Below are 24,164 nucleotides of genomic sequence, written 5' to 3' on the forward strand. Positions count from 1 at the left end.
CTTGAACTCCGGAGGACGACCACGGAGTCGAGTCCGGACTTTCCCCGGAGTTTCACTTCCTCACATGAGCAACGCAGCAGGAGATTCTTCGCTCGGACGCGTTCTTAACGGAACAGAAACCTCCGGAGCGTTTGTGGTGAGGGGCGGAGCAACATGCACGAGGTAAGACGTATTAATACCACGGCGGAGATTGCATGCTTTTTGTTTACAGGTCATCGACACCGGCGTCGGTGTTGGCGTCTTCTACGTGTGTCTCTGTGCGTCTTCATCCTGAGATATTTGTATTCTTTGTGTCTTTTGTGTTTGCGTCACTCACTTTCCATTTTCCTGCTGCGTTCTCTGGAGAATGTCTGGAGGTTTTCATTCAGTGCTGATCTGAAAACAGCTCAAGTTTTAACTGAGATCAACAAGTAGATCTAAAGTAAATGCAACTTATGACTAACAGTTGCATTTACTCACCAAGGCAACTGGTTTCCTTGATTTTTTTTAAAGTAAGGATCAACTTGTCAAATTTCAGCGAGACTAACTTGATTTGATTTATTTCTAATTTGTCAACGAGTAACAGGACTGGGTTTATTTACAGCGTGAAGCAGTAAACTTGTTAAAAATACACAGTCTATAAAATAGTATATTCAGTGGAGGGGACATGATACTGGACGTACAGAACATACTGTTGGAGTCAGCCGTCGCCTGCAGCTGCTGTTGTGACTTCAGCTCTTATGTAACTGCGGGAATTTAACTTTGCAGCTGATGGAAAAATAAAGGACGTACAAATATATTGTGACGATCTGACTGACACGTCCACGCCAACTTTAGCTCTGCTGTCGGATTTAACCTGTACATGTCGTATAGATTGTTCCATAGACTGTATATAAACATGTGAAGTCATAGACTGTGTAGAGACGACTCGTCTTCACCTCCTCCCACGAGCCACACAGATGATGATGATACTTATATTTAGTTCTGATGATGATATTGTGAACTATATAAGTTTTATATGTTTGTTTTTCACTCGACGGATGTGACAGAGGAAATCGGAAACTCAGATAAATGTGTCACAAGAATAAAACAGCTGTTCTGGTGAATTGTGGGACGGCATTTTCTCTTTTCCTGTCATGGAGGATCGTCCGATGAGCTGCTCTTATTATGGCGGCTGCTGAAATACTTCAGATCGTTTCAATGAGAAGGTTCCAAAGCAAAATGCACTATTGGAACGCAACCCTGGTTTTTCTGTAAGTTGCAGATGGACTCAACACGTTCAAATACATGAGATGAGCAAAGAGGCAAAGAAACATCAGTGTTTCACACCTGATTCTTCTGAGCTCATGAGTTACAGACTGGTCTTGTCCTGTCCTTGGACATTTGGTGAGGCGCTAACATCTCGCTGGCTGCAGAGACCTAAAGATCTTGTTAAGATCTGGTATTAACGTGTTCCGTCCTCGAGTAGTTCAATCACACGTGAGCAGGTCTGAATGCAGTTAAATACGTCCTCAGTGCAGCGCTGTCCACGTTTGATTGGATCTCTGAGGACGGAAAGTAAAGTAAAGTAAGATCAGAGACAGAGACAAAGTCAGATCAACAGAAAAATCGTGTCCACAAACATCAGTTGACAGATCCTGTGAAAACCTCCTGTCTTCAGTTGTGGACCTGGATTTTCGTCCCACACTTTTGTTTACATGAACCCCCCCCCCCCTGTATCACTTACTACATCACACAACCTCCTGCATCATCCTGCATCAACAGGTCCAGATCGGACACGGTACACTGTGTTTTCTCCGGGGCGATGAAAGAAGAGCTCCTGCTGGGTCGGGCCAAGGGTTGGGCCCCCCCCCACCATCGTGTTGCTTTTCACTGCTGCTGGCTGAAGGTTTTACGGCCCAGAGCTACACAGGAATGTCTACGTGTTGGTTTCCTGTGGGACATCGTGTATTATTGCACCTCAGACACCATTTCTGCCTCTCCCTAGTGTGCCGGCTATGCGGCGCAGCAGCAAGTGTTTGCATTCCCCCGTGGCGGTGGGGGGGGGGGAGTTGGTCAAACGGAGCAGCGGGAGCCCAAATGGCTCAGAGTCATTGTAGATGAGCGGCAGAGGACATCACAGCTTCAGTGATACAGACAGGTGAGCGGAGAATCACAGCAACATCCAGAGTCTATTAACATTCAAAGGTTTCTGGAGCAGAATGTTTCAGAAATGTTTTATTATATTTGCCAATGACAGATTTTTAAAATCATATTTGCCAATAACTGAACATTTTCATGCTAATATTTGCTTTTATTGACTTCAATGCTGCCTTACCCACCGTCTATTAAAAGCTGTGTCGTAATGGGACGTCTCCATTTTAACATGATGGTACAGTTTGTACTGATTCATCAACGAGGTGCAGTGGTAATTAAAGTATCTTCAAATACTGTATAATCATTTTAGAAAAATCATATTTGACATGAAGGATTTTCTGATTTTGGCTACAAATCCACCCACATTGTTAAAATATATATTCATGATCTTATATTAGTTTTAGTCTTTTTCCAACATTGAAAACAAGAGCTGGTCGATAAACTAGAGACTACGACAGTAAATTATAACGACACGAGTTACAGCCTGAACAGCATCGACATGGAAATAGATTATGAAAAGTGAGATAGAATAACTTTGACCTTATCAGCTCCACTTCGTACTTAACCTGCAGATGTATGAAACCTTCAAACAGGCCGTAAATCCACAGGTTTGATTTCATTACTTTATGTATTCAGCAGGAAGTTTTATCTCACACTGACTCTGCTCAAATGAGCCACATGGCCGGAGATGATGAGCGACTTCTAACGTTTTCAAAATCCATTTCGCTTCAAACAACAACAACAACAACAACAACAACAACAACAGCATCTGTTCTTCTGCTGCAGAAAAGTTTTGAATTTGACTTTTACAGTTTCCTGTGGTAGCGTTTTCTTTCAAGGTGATTTAGCCATTTTTATGACGGTTAGAACTTTTTTTTTACTTAAACACTTTCAATCCAACTCTTTTTTGTGAACTGTTGTTGTCTTTGTTTCACCCAAAGTGATTCTTGGTTTAAAGAAATACAAACAAGCCAGTGTATTTTTTTGCCACGATAGCAGAAAGATAATTGTTGAAACATTGTTGTTGAAGCATGATCTTATAGTTTTATCTAAATAAGAGCAACAGGCACAACTGGCTGGAAAGTACAGTCAATGTTTTACTCTCCTGATCATGATGGGAATCTAATTTAATGAGAAAATGAAGACTGATTACAACTAATACTAAACGATCAGATTATTATACAATATGGGGATTTATTAAACAGTAACCTTACATCATACAAAGGGCATAATCAGACAATGCTGTTTTTTACGTGTACATTTACAAAGTCATTTCAGGTCCCTACACCTGATCATTTACATTCAGCAAAAAGAGAAGCTATATTCAAATCGTCTCATTTTTAAAGATTGCAACACATTTTTACAGCCATGTCTCCTGTTAACGAATCGGATTAGATCAGTTTCAACACTTAGAGTCAGAGATTAAATTGTGTTCAACAGTTTTACAGCTCCACACTTTCCCGTTGAGACTGTGACTCAGTGTTCTCGTCTCCTGGGTGAACGCTCCTCGGTGTGGTTAGCATAGTGCTAATTGTTGGAGCCGGGTCCGTTTACAGAGTCGAGACTGAGATTTCACCTCAGTGTATTTTCATCCACATCAGATGATCTGTTAAACCACAACTGATAATCTCCTTCAATTAAAGCTCTCACTCAGGGATCTCAACCATCGGCGTCGAATTCTCTCCTATCACTTTTCAATTAGAGTCGAGCCAAAGGTTAAAGAGTCAAGATTCTTTATTGTCGTTTAACTGCTGCAGACAACAACACAACCGATTGGAGAACGGAAAAAGATTATAACAAAAAGAAATGAAAAAACGTATTATCCAAGTGCGTCCATGGGAAATACAGCAGGCAAACGTCCAGAGGATTCACAGCAAGCGAGTGGGCGTGTTGACGATGGTCAAAATAAATAAACCTCAGGGTGTAATAGAGGACGAAGACGTCAACTTGGAAAGACGACGAGATTCTAGAGCTTTTTTCCGATAAGGGATGACGCTGGTGTCTATGTGCTGGAAACAAAAACGCAGTCGAGTTTATACGTCATATCCTCCTACATGCTCCTCCTCCATCGCCTGAATGTTACGGACGTTTTCCTGCTGTTGTGAATTCGTCTGACCCAGAAAATCAGTTAATGTCTGTAAACCCCTTTAGTCACCAGGCTTACAATTCTGCCTCTGTACGTCGCTAATGGTGAAAAGAAATTAGACGTTTTATTTTGTAGATAGAATCTGCAATTTTGAGTCATATTAAAACAATATCATTTTAGAGTTTAAATGTCAAGGTGACAGAAATTGATCCCTGTGGGACACCACACAGAGCATTCACTGAAAAGGAGGAGTTCCTTACCCAAACAGACAAAAGTCTTTTATCCAAGAAAATAAATATCCGCACGATTCTGAAAGAAATCGTATAAACCGCCTTGTTGGATACGTGGCTTCAGCTGAACTGGGCCGTGTCCGTACCTCGTTTGCTGAGGGAAACCCTCCACGCTGCTGGCACCGGCCTGTGATTAGTGAGTGTTGGAGCATCTTAAGTGAGTGACAACGGTCCCGCATGTTGTCAGCAGGAGTGAGTCATCCTCAGGCGGTGATTTACAGCCGGTCAGACGCAGCTGAGCCCGGCGCCATGGAGATACAGAGCTATTCCTGGGAGAGGGAGGAAGAGCGATCCCTGCTCGGGAACGACTAACACCCCCTCACATTGTTGGCTATAAAAAGGAAAGTCCCTCTGCACCTTATCAGCCAGTCAGCTTAGTGCAGATATTCCAATATGCAATTAATGTGCATTTAATTTAAGAAAAAAGGAAAATACTTGAGTTTAAACGTTTAAGATGTTCTGCTGAATCTTAGCTCTCTGCTACTGGTCTGGTAACTGGTCGATGTGGTAACTTGTGCAGGTTGCTGGAGGCGCAGATGTTAAATCTCACTTCTAACGTGATGATGGTGAATGTACAGAACAGAAGTGGAGCAGCAGGTGATGAAACGATGATAAATAACATGAAGAGAAAGAGAGAGGCCTCTGCTGTGAAAGGCATGTCAGCTATTTGTGGAAGAGGGACGGACAGGTTGTCACTGCATGAAGACGCAGTGAGAAGCACTGACAAGTGCGCTGGCCGAGCTCCAGTGAATGTGACGAATCTGCGTTCCGTCACGTTCGCTAGAGCAAACTGTAAAGTTGTGGACGAGCTGGTGTTGAGGCGTCGGTGTCCAAGGGGAATTCTGATTTAGCTACTTGAAGTAAAAGGTAGTATTTTCTGTTTTTCTTATTTTCAGACTACAACCATTAAAAGCAGTGATTTGATTTTACTCTGTTATCTTTGTATTTAAAGTCTGAAACTGTGAAGCTCGTTCCTCTTCGTCCCGGAGTCTTCATCGTTGTCAGGAGAACCTTGACCAGTGAAGCAGTGTCGGCTCTGAGAGGCACGTTCCTTCATGGCCGTGAACTTATTTCCAGCTAATCCCATGAACACAGGAACTAAAGGCTGGAAATAGGTTGTTAAAAATATAGTGACAATGAAAAGTATGTGAGCTCTGAGGAGTCACCTGGTTTTCTGATTGGTTGATTTAGGGAAACTTTACTGCTCACAGATTTTATTTCTGCAGCTCAGGAGACAAAAGTCTGATTCTCACTTCAGCCTCAGTTTAGTTTCTACTTAGATTTTTCCCCTAAAAGTCTCTAGAAAACCAGAAACTGTCTTGTGTCCAGACATTTTCCTGAGTTTTTCTTTCACAGTCCAGGTCCGACTCGTTCACAACAACAGAAACATGTTGGGAACGTTCAGGTGTTTTCTCACAGGGACTCACGCAGACATTTTACTTCAGGGCTGCAGGAAAAGTTCTGGAAAACATCCGAAGCAACTGACTCGAACATTTACATTCTCACAGATACAGCCGCTCTGGAAAATGTCAGGAAAACACCCAAATTCAAGATTAATAACTATAATTTAATTCTAAGAGATGTGAAAATGATGAAGATAAAATGTTTACATTGTGCAGTAAAATCTTAGATTAAAAGTAGGTTATTAAAGGGAAAACAATTCAGAGAAAGGAAATAAAGTAAATGATTGAATAGAAGAATCAGACAAATAAATGAATGAAATTCAATTGAAAGTCTGGACCAAATTAAACCTGAACTCTTCAGGTGCAAAAACCTGCTAATAAGTAATCATAATAACCTTTAAACATATATTTCTGCTGTGTTTTTAAGTGTTAGAACCCAACAGACACTTCTTCACTCGTGCATTTCTTTGTTTATATATTTGACTTTTCTATTCTTGTTTCTGCGCTTTTTAATTAAATAAAAAAATGCCACTAAAACCTAATATCCCCACAGAGATCGTTATGGTTTCATGTTTTCTTCTCACCCTTGTGGACGCTGCTCCGCTAAATGTGGGGTCGTAACTCAAGCTTCTCAAAAGGCCAGGGGAAGCCCTGGAGATAGAGACCAATGGGTTTGGGCCGGAGGGGTCGGACACTATGTTTAGCTCTGAAAACAGAGAAGATGGCTTCAGGGGCTGGACGGACGGGGAAACCTTCGACCCCTGTGGTGAAGGTCCGTGGAGGACGGAGGGTTTGAATACCAGGCGGAGCTCAGAGGACGAGCTGTGAAGTTTCTCTCAGGCGCAACGTGACGGATCAGTTTTGTGTTTATATTTTAGAAATATCCACCTTTGCAGAGTGTGACGGAGCCGCAGAGAAGAGGAGGAGGACGACGCTGAAGAGTTTGTGACTCAGGAGCCAGATTCTTCAATCAGGTGCTGCAGCAGATCTCGTGAGTTAAATGTTTTTGCTGTCACTTTACCTGCACCAGGACAGAACAACAGGTTAATAGACATTTAATATTCGATGAATGCATCTTTCAGTCTTGTAAACTTGTGTCTTTCTGTCCAATTTGATCCAGAATGAAATGTCTTGATTAATCTCTGCTTGACTTCCATGATATTTGGTCCAGATGGATGAGCAGACTGAATCCTAATGTCCTTTATGTTGCTGGGGGGGAAAAGACCAAATTCTAGTACAGATTACACACTAGTGGTAATTTTAGACTGTAAATAAAGATGGAGGACGCGTCTCCACTTCCTCCCTCTGTACAAAATGAGGCCAAATTTGACTGTGACTCTTGAATCACCAGAACACTTGAACATACGTCGTATGATGAGATCTTTCTAAAATGACAGAAACCATAGATTGGTCCCATCTGTTAACATATAGATTATATTCAACCCAACATGAGCCAACATTTGCATAATAATACACAAACATACATAATGCCAATGGGATGAATATTTAATAAATAACGTTGTGGACACATTATGTACACATCCAGAAGTACTACTACTTCATGAAGCCTACGAATAAGATCCCAAAAGATCTTGAATACTACATGATCTATATAAATATATACATAAATACCTATAAGTGCAGAGAAATATAGATAAATTGTAAGCAAAACAGATTCCAGAGCCGAGCCTGAGGAGCTGAGTCTGAGTAGCGGAGGATAAATCAGCCTGATTTCCTGTCGTGCTGCTCTCAGGCCAAACTTTCTTTTTTTACCTCCCTCATGTCTAAACCCTCTGTCCCTGTGATTGTGTTTCCTTCGTGTCCAGTCCTCAGCAGACGTCCAGGGTCTGGAGACGTGGGAGCAGAGAGAGGTGGCACAGCCGGGCGTGGAGATCTGCACCATGGGAATCAAAGATGACGACGGTTGTTACAAGAGAGGTAGAATCGCTTCCTCTTAAAGATTCAACATGATTTTACTTCTTCTTAGTGGAGGACACTTTGAGAAGACGTATGAGAGGAGAAGAGGTTTTCGTCGTCTTGGTATAAATAGTGTTTAGTCAGTTATCCTGAAAGAAAATCTGACTCCTGTAACAGCTGTAAATGTATTTATACATCAGGAACTTCTTCTTCTTCTCTCTCCGCTGGTAGATGGCGATGAACCCAAATCCGACCTCCTGCAAACTGAAGGAAAGAGCGGAAGCTTCAACACACTCCTCGCCACCTCGGAAACAGAAACCTCGGTACGAGAGTCTTCTTCTTCTTCTTCATCCTCCTCCTCGTCTCTGATTGTGTACATAATAATAAATCTCAGGATCCATCATTCACTCTGAGGGTCCGAACATCCATCATGTCAATGTCCAATAAATGCGTCGTCCCTCACATGAAACATGGGATGTTTATATAAATTGTTCTTTTGCTTTCACTATTGAAATTATGAATATGAAATTATTTGGTTTTATCTTAAAACACAAGAGGACAAAACTTGTCTTCCTCATTTTCTCACACAAACCGATGTTAGACTTATGTTTACGGTTCTTTCACTTAATTCCAACATTGCTTTAACGCTTTTTAAAGTGTCTTGTCTTTGTCCACATGTCGACCTGAATGTCTCTAATGTCGACCGCCACCACAAACACCAACACGCGCCGTCGTCACTTCACCACCGACTCAGCCGGACGACACCTCGCTCTGCCTGGAATCTGCTTCTCTTGGTGACAGCGCTGTCAGTGCCGGCGGTGATGGATTGAAGAAGAGTCAGGAGGTGCAGAGCTGCGAGGAGGACGAAGAAGAGGGACACCTGGTCTATCACGTCGGCCTCGTGATGAACGGAAGATGTATTCAACGCCTTCATTTGTCTCTAAGTGTCTTTTTGTCCTTGTTGTGACTTCGTTGTGTCGAGTTTACGTCGGATTTGTATTCACACCAGCAGCGGAGAAGTTGACATTACTCTCACGTCCTAAGATTTCTACAGGAAGTTAGTTCTCAAGTGAATTGTCCAGTAGCAGTAGTTTGCTGGTGGTGTGAACACAGAGCTATAATATAATATACTACAGTAAATATAATAGTAAATTGGACGAAAGTGCCTGAACCTTAATTATCTTGACTTGTTTCTATAGAAGTCTGTGAGAAAGTGACTCTACTTCTCACTTTATAACATCAGTGAACATTCAGGAGTTTATGTCTCAATCTCGAGTTTCAAGTCTTCTTCAAACATCTGATGTTCATTTAGTGAATTCTGATCATTTAGAGTCAAACAGACCATAAAGCACCAGATGTGTTGGGGGGTGGATACCACAGTGTGATTGACAGCTGGTACCGTCCAATGGGTGCAGGTCGAAATATGTTTATATCTGGGGTTTTTTTTTAAAACAGACAAAATGCCAAACTCACTGTCTAATGATTTTTTAAATACAAAGTAAAGTATAAAACCATAGACTCTATGTAAAGATGGATGACGTGTCTCCACTTCCCCCCCAATGTGCAAAAATGAAGCCAAAAAAGTCTCGGATATGGGCGTCGCCATCTTCCGCTGTTGACAACATTTGGAGCCACAGTCTGTGGTATCCAGGCCCCGCCTTTAACATGAGCTCGACCAATCCCCAGTCAGTCTCATCTGTCAATCATGACGTCTCAGCCCGTTTCAATAGCATCTTATAGAAACGTATAGAAACTACCTCAAATGACAGAAACCATCTATTGGAATAAAATAACATTTACTTTAGTTTGAGTTTCAACGTGGAGGAGGCGGGGTTTGTGACCTCTACTGGAGCCAGCCACCAGGGGGCGATCAAGATGATTGGGCTTCGTTTTTTGTTGTTTGTTTTCATGTCGTCCATCTTTATTCACAACAAATTAAACATTAAGTGCATTAATTTGGAATCAAGTTGCAGCCTGATGCTTGAAAATAAATTCCTGAGTGAAAATATTAAAGATAAATAAAACTGTAATTTTGTTTATTAAGATAAAGGGAAGAAACATGGACTTTTCAAGTAAATCCAGTTAATTGTTGTCTTCCAGATGAGGTGGTTTCTACGCTGGGAGCTGGAGCCTTTGGACAAGTGGTCGAGTGCATCGATAGAGACAAGTCAGAAGAGCAGATTTAATGGGTTTAGTCCTCGTGTAAACCGGATGCAACAGAAATAAACGTTTGTGTCTCCAACAGAGACGAGCACGTCGCTGTGAAGATCGTGAAGAGCATCGACTGTTACCGTGAGGTCGCCAGGTCGGAGATCGCAGTTCTGGAGGAGATCAACAGTCTGGATGACGAACACAGATTGTGAGTGAAGCTGCAGGCGAGTTAATCCTGAATCATAAGTCAATAAAATAAATAACCTATTTAATTCAATTTGCTGTAGTCAAGGAAAACTTGTTTTAAAATTGATAAATGTGCAAATAAAGTCGTCAGGATCAGTTTTGTATTTGAATTCGTCAGCGTCTTTTGTTATTTAAACGCCGCTGCTCACGTTGATGGATCACTTCCTGTCTCCAGTGCCTGCGTGCGGATGCTGAACTGGTTCGAGCACGAAGGTCACATCTGCATCGTGTTGGAGCTGCTCGGCCTCAGCACCTTCGAGTTCCTGCGACAGAACCGCTTCCTGCCGTTCAGCGTGGAGCAGATCCGCCACATGGCCTTCCAGATCTTCAGAGCCGTCTGCTGTAAGTCCAGTGTGTGTGAGTGTGTGTCTGTGTGTGTGTGTGTGTGTGCGTACGCACAATAACAATATGTGTGTGTTTCTTTGTGTGTTTCAGTTCTGCACCGTAACAAACTGACCCACACGGACCTGAAGCCAGAGAACATCCTGTTAGTTTCCTCCGACTACGAGTTCAACGACGAGAAGGTAAAACTCCTGTACATGGAGGTGTCAGCTGTTAGAAAATAAGAAAGTAGAAATAAGTATGTGTGTGTCCTCTGTGTGTGTGTGTCTGTGTGTGTGTGTGTGTGTGTCTGTGTGTGTGTGTTGAAGGAGAGGAAACTGAGGAGTCTGGATGTGAAGGTGGTGGATTTCGGCACCGCCACATTTGACCATGAACACCACGAATCCCTGGTGTCGACACGGCACTACCGAGCTCCAGAGGTCATACTGGGTACACACACAACTCTCTCACACACACACAACTCTCACACACACACACACACACACAACAACACACAACACACACACACACAACTCACACACACACTTTACCATTCCAGTTTAGCTGCATGTCAGTTTGTATTAGTAACTTTGTGTTTGTGCTCAGATCTGGGCTGGAACCAGTCGTGTGATGTTTGGAGTCTGGGCTGCGTCCTCATGGAGTTTTACCTGGGACGCACACTCTTCCAAGTACGCATGCACACACACACACACACGCACACACAGACACAGAGACACACACACACAAACACACACATACATACATATACAGCAATACATTGCTCTGATTATCTGTCATTTCAGACCCACGACAGTAAAGAACATTTGGCCATGATGGAGAAAGTCCTGGGGCCGATTCCCCCGCAACTGCTGAAACAGACCAAGTAACTTCACACACACACACACACACACACACACACACACACACACACACACACACACACACACACACACACACACACACACACACACACACACACACACACACACACACACACACACACACACACACACACACACGATCTAGGTCGGCCTCGGGGTCACTGCAGGGTCACTCACGCTCAGGGAGACAGATATTAGGTGTCCTGAGTCCTGACTTACAAACATAAGATATGTCTCCGAGTTTCCATTTACTTCTTGTCACTTAAACGTGAGGAGATGCCTTCCTTACTGACCTGTGTCTAACTATAACCCACGTGTTCTGTATTGTGAGTAGAAAGCAGCATTACGTTCACAACGAGCAGCTGAACTGGGACGAGAGAAGCTCCTCTGACGATTCCATCTGGAAACACTGCAAACCACTCAAGGTACATGTCACCTGTATCAGCCAATCAGCTGCTGTCCTGAGGCAGTGAGACCACACAGACGAGAGGTCGCAAATGTTTGAACCTTCGCCTCCCGTTCACTTCCAATATGTGCGAGAAAATCATGGGTCAAAGTTCCTCTTTCGTGCCTCGCCACAGGAAGCAAATGTTTTATTCGCCTCCTCTCTCACACATATTGGAAGTGAACAGGAAGTGAATGTTGGCCACTGGAACATCTACCTGTCGTTCATCTCTCAGCAGTTCATGCAGAGGAAGAGCGAGGAGGAGCGGCAGCTGTTCGACCTGCTCGGCTGCATGTTGGAGTACGACGTCTACAGGCGCATCACCCTGGAGGAGGCGCTGTGGCATCCGTTCTTCAGCCCAATGAGGACGCAGGAGCACCAGCGCAGTTAGCACACACACACACACACACACACACACACACACACACACACACACACACACACTCAGGATCTACCTCGGACTGTTATTTAATGTGATCACACTGTGTTTGGGTTTATTTTTCTGAATCGTTGATGTGAAGGATTTGATTATTTTGTGTTGTGGAGACCATTCCAGTTTATTAGAAATACACATTAACAGTCTGCGTGTCATTGTGAAGAAATCAGAGTGATTCCATGTTTCCCTTCATTGATTCTCAGTCTTCTGTGTCTGCAGCTTGTAAATAAATATTTCCCTTTTGATTTCTCTTAATTCTCTTTTAAACTCACCAACAGCATTTTTACACTGTTTTCCACATTTTGTTAAATTTACGAGCAGCTCGACGTGAGAGTGTTTGATGGTGAACGCAGACGAGCATCAGCAGAGTGTCCATATCAATGTTTATCACAGAAAATAATCAAATATGACTCATTGGTTAATTAAAACTAAACTCAACGTTTGTCCGCCTGGTTTGCAAATGGAGTTAGTGAGAGATCCTGGGCCGAGCAGTTTACTCATTCACGAAAAGCATCATAATTATTTTCTTTAACCTTTTTCAACAAGTTCCTTGACTTCTCAGAGAATATTTCACGAATCTTGGTGAAAAGATCTGATATATTTAGGGGACTGATATTAATGAGATTCATAAAATCTGGATCTTTGAACGTGGCTGCATAAGGGAACTGGTTTGAGCTCTACTGAGTGACATTCTAGTTTCTATTGGATGAAGACTACAGGCTTCCTCTTCTTTTTATTCTTCAATTGTTTGATGCCTTTCACACCTGATACTTTGGTTCACACTATAAATTCCGGTCGTCTGGACCAAACAAGGAAGGTGTGGAAAAAGTCCCTTACGTTTCACAAACTCAAAACCAAATGAAAAGTGACGACAAAGGTTGAACGAAAGCAGAAATGTCCTTTAATGTGTGTTACAGTGACAGAAGTGACGTTTCAGTCCACAAGTCTTTTCTCACTGTTTGCACAAGGTTAAACCGATAATGCAACACATGGCAAAACAAGCACAGATAAATCAGCTGCATTTTCCACTTCTGCTCCTCTGATTACACTTTATAGACTCTTCACGAGCTGAAGTAAATGTTTGCTGTGTGACCCCCACGTAGAAATCCCAGACCTCATCTGGTGTGAGTGCTTCGTCGATACACTCGTTAAGTGGACGGTAATCATTAGCCAGCGGCAAAACAAGTCCTGTGCAGACAAACCGCTCGTCTGTTATCTGACCAACATCGGCTCAAAGCTACTTAATCTCACGGATGTAATAAAGCAGCATAAAGCAAAGCGTCCGAGGGTCTGGGCTCGTCACTCGTGTGTAATGCTGCAGGTTCCAGTCTGTCTCGTGACCTTTTGATTCACTTGACTTTGCACAGACGAGGCTTCAGAAATCTTAAAAACTGATTCAGTAAACACTGGAGGATGAAGTTTTTCTTTTGGTTAGCCTGGAAATATCCATTGTTTTCTAGATTATGATCAAAACGATGCATCAGTGAAGCCCCTGCACATTTTCATTATTTCAGCTCCTCATTGTGTTTAAAGTCCTCGTTTGTTGTTGTTGTTGTTGTCATTGTTTTATGTTGTGTACTGTTTGCTGCTTGTTGCTCTGTAGTTTGTTTTGTGGGACGTGGTTTGTGGGACTGTATTTATTACATATTTCTTTAGTTATGTCCCTTTTTTCAAACTGTCTGCGTGTTTAGTATCTTGTAATTTAAAGGTGTTCTATGTGTTTAATGGTTTTCTATTCAGCAATCGAATCTTGAATTATTTATGATCAATGTATAATTTATGCAATAAATGTGTTTTAGATGATGTTACATTAAAGGTTTAAAATTAGTAGAGTAAGGCTCAAACCTGAACTAAGGCCAAACAGGCCCTGTAACAAAAACACATTTAAATTCATTAGATCCAGATTTGTATTTGGATCTGTCACCTCAATATGTTGATTGTTTTCATCAAGATCCATTAATTAATCTCTGGGAAATAAATCGTCAAACACTGTTTCAGGAATGAGTTCTTTCCGGATCATAACGAATCCTTAGTTTAGTTTGGGCGGAGTTAAAAACTCTGAGCTCCATCATTCTCATTCATTCTTGTTAGACGAGAGAAAAATGAATATGAATATCGTCTAATTCCTTTTTTAGTTTTGGTGGAAATTGCGCACATGATGAAAAGATTAGTAAACAGTGGCTCAGAAATCTGCCCAACCACAGCAACAGCCACCGGCTCAGAGGCTTTTATTAACGCTGGACTCCCACATTTACGACTTTTCATGTGCGTCATTGGTCACCTGAAGATGCAAAACTCAAGAGCCAGTAATGTGAAGGACATAAATACTTTTCATGGTTGGCATAGTGCGGCGCTCATTGAGTTACCACAAAAACAAACATGCAGTTCTCCATGTTTGTTTGTATTTTCAGATATTTGTATATTATTTCGCGCCAAATCGGATTCATTACAGCTGTTAGAAAAATGTGAGACCCGGCCGTTGACGTAGATGCACTGAAGCGTCAGTGTAAATGAGACGAGGTATCGGGGGGGGGGTTTCCTGTTTAAATTTATAAATAACATTCTGGGAAAGAAATGGCTCAAATCCGGCTGAGGCTCAGTGGCACTGTGAGATATTATGAACAGCGTAAAATTTAATTTCTTATTTTAAATTTATTTTAAATTAAAGAACTTAAAGGTTCAGTGTGTAGGATTTAGTGGCATCTAGTGGTGAAGTGTCATCTTGCAGCTGAACACCCCCTCACCTCACCCTCTCCTTCCAAACATGAAAGAGAACCTGTGGAAGCTTCAGTCGCCATAAAAACTCAAGGTTTAGTTTGTCCAGTCTGGGCTACTGTAAAAAAACATGGCGGCCTCCATCGAGAGGACCCCCCCTGATGTATATATAAAGTATTTAAATATAAATTATTTAAATATAAAGTATTTAAATATAAAGGGCCAATTCTAGGATAAAGAAAACAACAATTCGTACAATTTAGATGAAACACACTAGTGAAAACATCACTAGGGTTATTTTATATTCAGTTTCTGCCATTAGATCCTTTCACCTAAATCTGACACACTGGACCTTTAATATATTTTATGGTAATATTATTATTTTGTGCTAAGCATCGTACACATTAGCTGTGTCTTAATTCAGGGGCTTCATCCTTTGGAGGACGGCCCCTTCGTGGGCCGTGTAAACCGCGAAGGCCGAATCAAAACGAGACGTCCTGGTCTACAGAGACTTTCCGTGATCAGCGTCACCAACTCGTCCCGTATCTTATTTCTGTTGCATCAGAGTTGACAACGTTTTAATGCCCAATGGTTCCCTAACATGTGTACCAATGAATGTTGGGATAGGTTGGACCAGGAAGGTTCTGCCCTTTGGAAGGACACATTTGTCGGCTGCGTTTGAAGGAGCCCTCGAAATGGGAAAGTCGAGTTGCGCCACTGCGATGCAATCTGTCCCCAGAGGATACAGCCCCTGAATTGAGACACAGCCATGGACAACATTCAAGTTTTCTGGTTTCTTTTATAAACTGGTCGTGGCAGATCGTGCCGAAGCGTGAGCCTCATTGTTGCGGGTAATTTGCCGCAGCAGAATGGGGTTTACCGTATCTCCACCACAGACATAGGCTTGAGTCGGCACAGCTGCCTGAGAGTCGTGTCTTCCTGCGATTCCTGGAGGTCCGGCAGCCAGCGACCTGCCCTTAAAGCAGGAAAACATGGCGGTCAACTGCAGCCGCACCTCCCTCTGCCAGAAGGCGTACACCAGGGGGTTGATCAGTGAGTTGGTCAGTCCCAGGAGCCACAGATGATTCTCCAACACTTCGGTGAGCTCACAGCTTTGACACAGAATATGAACGATGCACACCACGAAGAAGGGGCACCAGAGCACCGAGAAGCAGCCAACGAGCAATGCCACCGTCCGCAGGGCCTTGACGTGAGTCCAGTAGCCACTTCTCAGCTGCTGATGATGCTGAGGATGTTGATGGCCGTGGCCGTGGCCGTGGTCGGTCGTCCGGGAGCCCGCTTGTCTGACCTGGAAGATCTGCTTCTGGTGGCTGCAGGCGATCTTCAGGATGTCCAGGTAGATGTAGATGAACATGGAGAGGATGGGGAAGAAGCACACGCTGAACAAGACGATCACACCCACCTCATGAATGACGGAGAAGAAGGCACAGAAGCCGTTGTAGCCCTCGGCCTGTAGCTGCCGCACCATGACTGGGTGGCAAGGGACACGAGTTACTTTACAGATCATCAAGTTCTCAGTTCTTTCAATCGTTCAGTTTGACATTTTTAAATCTCACCTGGCGAGAATCCCACAGTGAAGGAGCTGATCCACAGAGTCAGCAAGGACCCGACCGCCGTCCCCCTCCCCGACAGCAGGGAGTACCGCAGCGGCCTCTTGATGGCTGCGTACCGGTCCAGTGAGATCAGGAACATGGACATGATGGAAGCTGTGCAGGGCGACATCACAAACGCCATCCGCATCAAACAGCGGGTCCTACCCTGAGCAGGAGGCGTGGCGTTGGTGGGCGGGGCAGCAGGGACGTGGCTGTGTCGGCCCTGAGGGACTTTGTCGCTGTTGAAGTCCTCTGTGGCCAGGCCGGTGATGGCCACACCCACCAGGGCGTCGGCCAGTGCCAAGTTGAGGACGAAGCACCAGCTCTGGCTGTTCTTCTTCAGGAGCAGCTTCAGCAGAGCGACCGCCACCAGCAGGTTGGTGGAGATGATGAGGCAAGCGGCGAAGCTCAGGATCGAACCCATCACCCGGGGCCTCGTGTCGCTTTGGGCGTCGGGCTGGATGGAGTCCACGCAGTCTGGAGTCATCCTCACTGAAGACTCAGTGCTCACTTGACCAGTCAAATATGACATTCTATCAAAAAACTAAAGATTTTAAGGTGAAACTCTCAAAGCGCAAACAGGATTGTCTGTTTTAACCGTTACTGTCGTCCATCATAACCCGAAAAGTTGCAGTTGCACTTAAATTCCATCAGGTTTAAAACCGTGAAAACAATATATCCCAAAATATCAAATAACTTCCAGAAGTTTAACATGTAACTGCACTTGAGTAGAAAAGATTTAAAGCATCAAAGTGTTTTCATGAAGAAGTTTAGCAGCTAAAAATCCTCCTGTAACATTCTTCTCCTGCCTCATGTTCAGGTTTTAGAAAATGAGCTTGTTCCAGTCGATCTCATCCCAGAATAACAAACACAGGACAGAAACACTCACAAGACTATCAGCAGCTCTCGCTCGTCCCCTCCCCTCTCTCTCTCACACACACACACACACACACACACACACACACACACACACACACACACACACACACACACACACACACACACACACACACAGGACTGACCCTTGCCCCAACAATCCTCCTGCTGGCTCTCGTCCGGGAAGATTTCTATTTTTATACTCAATTAACTGTATTTATCATTTAAATAAAACTTTGGTTATAGTCTTGATACGTGTAGATAAATGAAATGCTGAATGAAAGGAAGCTTTTAATGAACGATGTTAGTCCTGTTTGAGGCTCAGTCTTTTCTCCTTTAAAACCAAACCATCAAATTGATTTTCCAACTTTTCCAGTTAAGCCAGAGGTAAAAGTTTTTGCAACTTCCTCTTTTTAATGCTAAACTTTCCTTTCAGATTTTTTACGTGCAGAATTTAAAACATGGACAAAACAGGTGGATGCAAATGCACCAGATAAAGACAAGGTAATAAAACCCTGAAACAAACAGACTCTCTTTGTGCATAAGCTCAAGAATGTATAGTTCATGTTCTTTTTCAGAGTCGTGTGTCTTCTATAAGGAAGTTTACATTTAAAATGACAGAATCAAAGACACAAACATTGTCATTTTTTTCTCTTTTTCTTTTTTATATCACTGTCATTTCTTGACAAACAAGATTTGTTGCATTGCGTTGATATTTGTATATTAAAATACTTTTCATTGATAGAATCACAAAGCTTTATGCTTTTAAATAAATCCATTTAACAGGTTTAGCTGCTGTAAATAATACTTTTAAAGAGTTGTTTTGTTTATTCAGCTTTTAAAACCTTAAAATAAATCAGTCAGGTATTGTCTTTTATAAGAACAGCATCCTGTAGTAGCACCTTATCACCGTGTGCATTGCAGAAAGCTGTGTGCAAGTTGCAGCTTTATTTGAATCCATACAGTCTATGTTGCATCATTATCATATTAAAATATAGTTTATATACAGTTTAACCACCAGCTCTAATATTTACATTAATTAGACTCTACACTATCTACCTGAGGAGCCTTGAACCTCTTGAGGGGCCCATCTGTAACATCCAGGACATTCATCCAGATGTTGATCGCTGATACAAACAGTGTCACATTAAAAACTCTTTGTTAAAAGTATAACAAACATGGAGCTGCAGATTGTGTGTGTGTGTGTGTGTGCAGATGTGAGTGGGTTTAGTTAAACTCTAACCCTGATGGCTGCCGTTCTGCTCAGGCCCCACGAGAGACATCTGGCACGATGGGACCATTTTCCACCAGGATTCACACACAAACACATCTGGCTAATGACGCTCTCTCACTGCACACGCTCAGAAAACATCGTCTGACACCGCACCAGCTTCTCAAAGTGCAGAGCAGCAGCCACAGGGAAGATCCAAAGATTAATCATTAAAATGTCTGAAAACAATGAGACCTATGTGATTATTTAGTTGTTCTTACATCATCCAAAATGTTTCCAACAGGGTTCAAACCCAGAGAAATTCACTAATTCAAGGTAACAAGAAGATATATGCCTCATATCCTCTTCACATGTGGCTTTGTCCATAACTTTAAAAGACATATGGACATAAAGACATAAGGAAAAACAAACTTAAGCACAAACAAACAGGGGAAGCAGACAACCCAAGAAGAAACTGGGACAAGAAGTGGTGGTGAAGACTACAACTCCCATGATCCCGCGCTGCTTCACGACATCATGGAACAAGGTGTTTTGTTCTGGTTCCTTGTCTTGTTTTGATTGAGCGAAGTTACGTGTTGTTCGTTTAACGATGGAGCGAGACGTCCCTGAACCTGAGATGTTTTATTTATCGTGTTTGATGATGAACTTTCAGCTTTAACTCATGTACTCAACATTTCAGTTTCACTTCCATATGAAGTCTAAAAACACAACTGAAGCTTGGGGGGAAATTTGCCGCAGAGATTTTTCTTTTAAACAATTGATCAGTGAGAATGTGGATGTGTTAAATCAATCTGATTCTTCGTCCTTCATCCTGAAACCTCAGCACTGAGCTCTAGGCCTGAGCAGCAGAGCCCAGTTTCACCAGGTTCAATACGAGTCCAGATCAACCTGAGAGGAAAGATCCTCTTTTTATTACCTCGCTCCCCCCCTCCCCCCCTCCCCCTCCCTCCCCTGAAAATAGCTCCAGCAGACACACAATGTCCGAATGTTGTTCACCCCTGCTAGACCTTTCAGGACCTTTCAAAACAAAGCCTGGGTCAGCAGTAATTGTGCCCAGTGCCCAGCAGCGCCCAGGGAGCCGGGGTCTTGTTTACACCTCTGCCAACGCCGTCCTCCACCGGCCGTGACGGGAAACTTGTGACTCCACCTCGGCTCCGGGGATCAGGTCTGAGGAACGTCTGAGAACCGAGGAGTTCTCCACTTTGGGAAGATCAAGCAGTCTGGAAGCAAAAGGTTCCTCAGGCAGGTTTGTTCAGGTAATGGTGAAGTTATGTGATGGGATGTTGTCATGGTGATGTGTGGTGGGCAACATTATCAGGGTTTGGCTGCTGGTGATGTTCCACATCAGGTCACAGTGGCCTGCTGCCCAGTTCAAGGTCTTTGGGTTGTTGTAAGATTACAAAGAAAATCCAAAGTGTTTTTTAACCCTGTTCATCTAAGGGATAAAACACCAAACCTGTAAAATAAGAAATCAGGAAAGGAGGTTATTTCTTTCTTTGTGTCTCTAATTAACTTAAATTGAATTGTTCCTAACTGTATGAGTGTTCCTGTCAGAGAGAAGATGTCTTTAAAGAGACGGCTGCTGTCCATGTTGTTGTGCTGTGTTTACTGCGTGGCCTCGCTCTTCTGCCTCCACCCCAACCGCAACAACTGCTTCTCTGTCGGAGCTCGGTGAGTCCGTGCGTTTTCTGTAACTTGCAAAAATGTTTAAGAACTTTCTTTGTGGAATTGACTGATGATGACTGAAGGAGACTTAGACCTTTGTCTTCATCGAGAATGGAGGAGTCTCTGTGGGATCCTGGGAGATTTATACAACTTCACCCAGACCAGAGAAACCAGGGCCCTCTGCTGACCCACATTTCTGAGGGCAGCTAGACAGTGGGAATCTGGTGACTGGGCCTGAACCCATGAGGCCCAGTCGGGTAACGGCATGAATAAAGTTGATGGAGGCCACATCCTGTAGGCCCACCCCTGGCAGGAATAGGATAGACAAGGCAAAGGCGAGGATATAGCCTGTCTGATCCCTGTGATCGTAGACCAGTCCTACGTGGAACACTGGCTTCGACTGGGAAGGAGCCGATGCTGAAGACGGGAAGATGGAACGTTTCAAACCAGATAAAACTGAGCTCATCTCCAGCTTGACTTGCCCCTTGGATAATTCTTATTTATAGAAGGAAGAGCAAAATGGTTGTCATGGAAACAGGACAATTTCTTGTTCTTTTCCAAGTTTCAGGAGTTTCTTTGGGAATTTCCCGTGTAGCTGGAAATTGCCCCAGATCTCTACCGTTATTTTAAGTTATTAACAAGAGAAATACTAGATATTTGAATATGAGTGCAAAAGTTTAACCTGCCAGGTGTCAGAGTTTTAAAATATTGTTGAGTCAGATCATTGTTAAACCGTTAATAGAGCAATGACAAGATCAGAAAAAGACTCCTGATCCACTGGGGGGCGCTCTCCAGGAGATCTTGATTTCATTTTGATTAACAAACCAGTGAATGAGATAATTTTTACTCTATAATGAATTTGATGAAAGGAATACAAATGATATGCTGATTAGAATTTTAGTTTCATTTTTATTCTCAAAACACATCGTGCAACAGTTGATTTCTCATTATTTACTCAGTAATCTTACTTTTCCGCTCTCTGCAGCTCTTTCCTATAAGTCGCTCTATATCTTTTCACCACTTACTCTCACTTGTCTCTCTTTAGGAATCTGGCGTCAGTCGTCCAGCAGCTTTACCAGCGCGTCATCCGACTGCTCCGCACCACTCTGTGATCCACAGCGCTTCCCGAACCCTGAACGTGTCCTGTGGTCATGGCGGCTGTCGTCAAGCATGTCCCCCTGTAGTGCACTGCCAATTAAAGAAGAAAGAGAACAAAGAGAGGAGAAGAATGGTGTCCCTCCACCTGTGGACAACGAGGGGTTTCCATTTACTCGTTATTCTCTGAAGTGCAAGAACCATCTGCATTCGACTGCATTTCCCCGACTCTGAGGAGAGTCTAAAAATGTCTATTTCTTCTCCTGATGAATGTTCACATTATGGATCTTTGCAGTGTGAGGTGGAGAGGACACCTTCAGTCCTCTGTTAGATGCATATTGAGGGTTCTCACTGTTCTGCTGTTTACTGCACAGGCTGAGAAACGTGCCCCTGATCAGAAGGATGGAGGCTGTTTGAAACCCCTGGACAGGTTCAGAGAACTTGAAGGAGAAAATTCTTCTCTCTTCTCTACCACAGAGGTTTTCATGTTCTGTGGGTGGCAGTCGGACCTTTGTGAGCAGGGGTGTTGCAATAGGGTAGGCAGAGCAAGCAATTATGTGGGGCCCCAAGCCGAGAGGGGGGCCCCTGATGTCTGAATACCTCAGTCCACAGAGTTTACAAATTTGTGAGAAATGTTATGATCTGCTAGGTACAGGAGACTGGTCAATGGTCGGAAAACCCCAAATGTGGCCCCATGCATTCGTAATTTTAGAGATTTGGCTTGAAGGGTTGCTCTGAATATGTCGACATAGGCCCCCCCACGTCTTCTGAAAGGCCCCTGGGTGTGAGAGGGACTGTTATAAAGAGTGAAGTATAAAAACAAACACATCAGAGGTCGCCACGGGTTCATTTGGCGAAACCATAGACCGTAAATAAAGATGCGACGCAACCATCTTGTTCCGATTAAATGGAGCCAGAGTCTGTGCACTAGCAAACATACGTCAGTGTGATAAGAACTACTATTATGGAGGGGACAGGGTTTATGACATGTGACAGGGGAGGCGACCTTCTGGTTTGTGGATGACCCGCTCTACTTCCTGAGCCTCAGCCGCTCGATCAAGATTCTTTGGCTTCACTTTTGTGAATCCGTCATTTCGTCTAAATTCATACACAGTCTGTGGGTGAAACCAAGAAGCACAAATTCATTTTAAAGAAAAGAGTAGAAATCGGATCAGAAAGGGATCTGTTGAAAGTATTGATCGGTCTGAAATAGTCCTGAGATAATCAGATCGATATCAAAATATTGTTGAAACAAACCCCCTCGAGTCAGCGAGCAGATGCTTTAGCAATTAAGTGTCATTTGCAATCAGTCAAAGTTGAGATGCAAGAAGAAAACTACTTGGTAACTTCCTACAGTGAAGGTTTATGGTGAAAGAGCAGATTTTATTTGAGTTGGAATGCTTGAGTGAAGTGAACGGGCCATAAAACTCTGTGCCGTCTAAAAAGAGGTCGTACTGGTGGTGAAAAACTTCTTAAAACTTCTTCTTACAAAGTTCTTTGGACACTTGTGTACGAGCTGAGTGTCCTCCTCCTGAGAGATGATCTACTCCAGTGGAGGTTAGAACTCAGTGTTACTGCGTCAAGAGGAAGAATCCTGTGGTAAATGGAGTGTGAACATTTGTCCATTGAGGTGAAACGATTGATGACTTCTGACGTACAGCAGCTGTGTCTGGACATTTATTTATTCACTTATTACCTCTCTTACTCGGCTATTTGATTTAATTCTACTGTCGACGTGTACGCTCAAATAAAACAATAATGAACTATATAACTTTACAATAAATCTGAGTTGTTTAATTACATATTTTGAGACATGAAGATGTAGCAAATAGGCTTCGCGTCAAGCTTTTATTCTGAAACCCCCACTGTGTTTCTATGGTTACGGGACTGCCCAACCCTGTGTCCTTTGCAAGAGCGTGCTGCGTTCAGGGTGTGTGGGAATAAAGCCTTCACATGACCTCAACGTGTGTGAAGGACAATAGAGAGAAGAATTAAAACCGAGATGTTATATTTTAGATTAAACAATACCTGCTTTTAATGGAAACTTTGAGACTTAATAATAATTATTATTAAATGTAAATTAAAATAAATAAACTACATATATATATATATATAAAATATAGAAATCGTCACAATATTAATAATAAAAATATTTTTTTATAAATAAAAGTAAATACTATTAAATTACAAAATAAAAATTGTCATTATAATAATAATAATAATAATAAAGATCATTATAATTACCATAATAATAATAATTATTATTATTATGGTGAAAGTGGTGAAAATGTACGTATTCTTTAGTGGCCATTTTGGCCATATTCCACATTTTTACTTTGACGTACTTGTCCCAGGGCTTTCATCAGATCAACTTCAAATTGAGATGAGTGTCATCACAACAAGACGGAGATGAAAACGAACTCAAAGATCGATTGTTCGTCACACGGTGTGACCGTGGCGTGGCGTCAAAGTTTGATTACACGCTGTCAAAACACAAGGTTCTGTATCTCGGACATTCATGGACCATGAATCCTTTGATGCTGAGCCGTCAACAAACACACAAACAAACACACAAACAAACACACAAACAAACAAATGCAAACGAAAACAACCTCCCTGAAGTAATAAAACTGAGGAGAAACCGAAACGAAAAAATCAACCCTACTAGAAGTTGTCAG

The 24,164-nt window shown here is 42.8% G+C and overlaps 2 protein-coding genes across 7 annotated transcripts; one reads left to right on the forward strand and one right to left on the reverse strand.

Annotated features, from left to right (window-relative positions):
- The first annotated feature begins 1,964 nt into the window (after nucleotides 1-1,964).
- Nucleotides 1,965-14,283, forward strand: LOC118122549 (dual specificity protein kinase CLK4). 6 transcript variants are annotated; one of them, XM_035179321.2, is made up of 14 exons: nucleotides 1,965-2,119; nucleotides 6,773-6,885; nucleotides 7,721-7,832; nucleotides 8,043-8,134; nucleotides 8,566-8,728; nucleotides 9,912-9,978; nucleotides 10,057-10,170; nucleotides 10,384-10,550; nucleotides 10,644-10,732; nucleotides 10,859-10,979; nucleotides 11,136-11,218; nucleotides 11,333-11,412; nucleotides 11,742-11,835; nucleotides 12,091-14,283. In XM_035179321.2, exons 3-14 carry the CDS (start codon nucleotides 7,796-7,798, stop codon nucleotides 12,244-12,246), a joined length of 1,263 nt encoding a protein of 420 aa, XP_035035212.2. In that variant the 5' UTR covers nucleotides 1,965-2,119; nucleotides 6,773-6,885; nucleotides 7,721-7,795; the 3' UTR covers nucleotides 12,247-14,283. The 6 variants fall into 6 exon arrangements, with proteins under 6 accessions (XP_035035212.2, XP_035035213.2, XP_035035208.2 ...); XM_035179322.2 differs by lacking the exon at nucleotides 1,965-2,119 and adding an exon at nucleotides 5,012-5,358; XM_035179317.2 differs by lacking the exons at nucleotides 1,965-2,119; nucleotides 6,773-6,885 and having other exon boundaries at nucleotides 7,797-7,934.
- Nucleotides 14,284-15,805: 1,522 nt separating this feature from the next.
- Nucleotides 15,806-17,415, reverse strand: LOC118122499 (glucose-dependent insulinotropic receptor). The gene is made up of 2 exons (XM_035179220.2): nucleotides 16,584-17,415; nucleotides 15,806-16,497 (listed from the first exon to the last, which is right to left on the reverse strand). The coding sequence occupies exons 1-2, from the start codon at nucleotides 17,149-17,151 to the stop codon at nucleotides 15,806-15,808; spliced, it is 1,260 nt and encodes a 419-aa protein (XP_035035111.2). The 5' UTR covers nucleotides 17,152-17,415.
- Between the last annotated feature and the right edge of the window lie 6,749 nt (nucleotides 17,416-24,164).

The sequence above is a fragment of the Hippoglossus stenolepis genome, chromosome 15, assembly GCF_022539355.2.
Source record: "Hippoglossus stenolepis isolate QCI-W04-F060 chromosome 15, HSTE1.2, whole genome shotgun sequence".
In the NCBI taxonomy this organism is placed as follows: domain Eukaryota; kingdom Metazoa; phylum Chordata; class Actinopteri; order Pleuronectiformes; family Pleuronectidae; genus Hippoglossus; species Hippoglossus stenolepis.

Excerpts from the sequence above, each read along its gene's own strand:
- LOC118122499 (XM_035179220.2), bottom strand. The coding sequence starts at position 17,151 with ATGTCATATTTGACTGGTCAAGTGAGCACTGAGTCTTCAGTGAGGATG. Across the intron at positions 16,498-16,583 it reads CACTGTGGGATTCTCGCCAG|TCATGGTGCGGCAGCTACAG; the intron begins GTGAGATTTAAA and ends CTTGCCACCCAG.
- LOC118122549 (XM_035179317.2), top strand. The coding sequence starts at position 7,862 with ATGATTTTACTTCTTCTTAGTGGAGGACACTTTGAGAAGACGTATGAG. Across the intron at positions 7,935-8,042 it reads AAGAGGTTTTCGTCGTCTTG|ATGGCGATGAACCCAAATCC; the intron begins GTATAAATAGTG and ends CTCCGCTGGTAG. Across the intron at positions 11,413-11,741 it reads CAACTGCTGAAACAGACCAA|TAGAAAGCAGCATTACGTTC; the intron begins GTAACTTCACAC and ends CTGTATTGTGAG.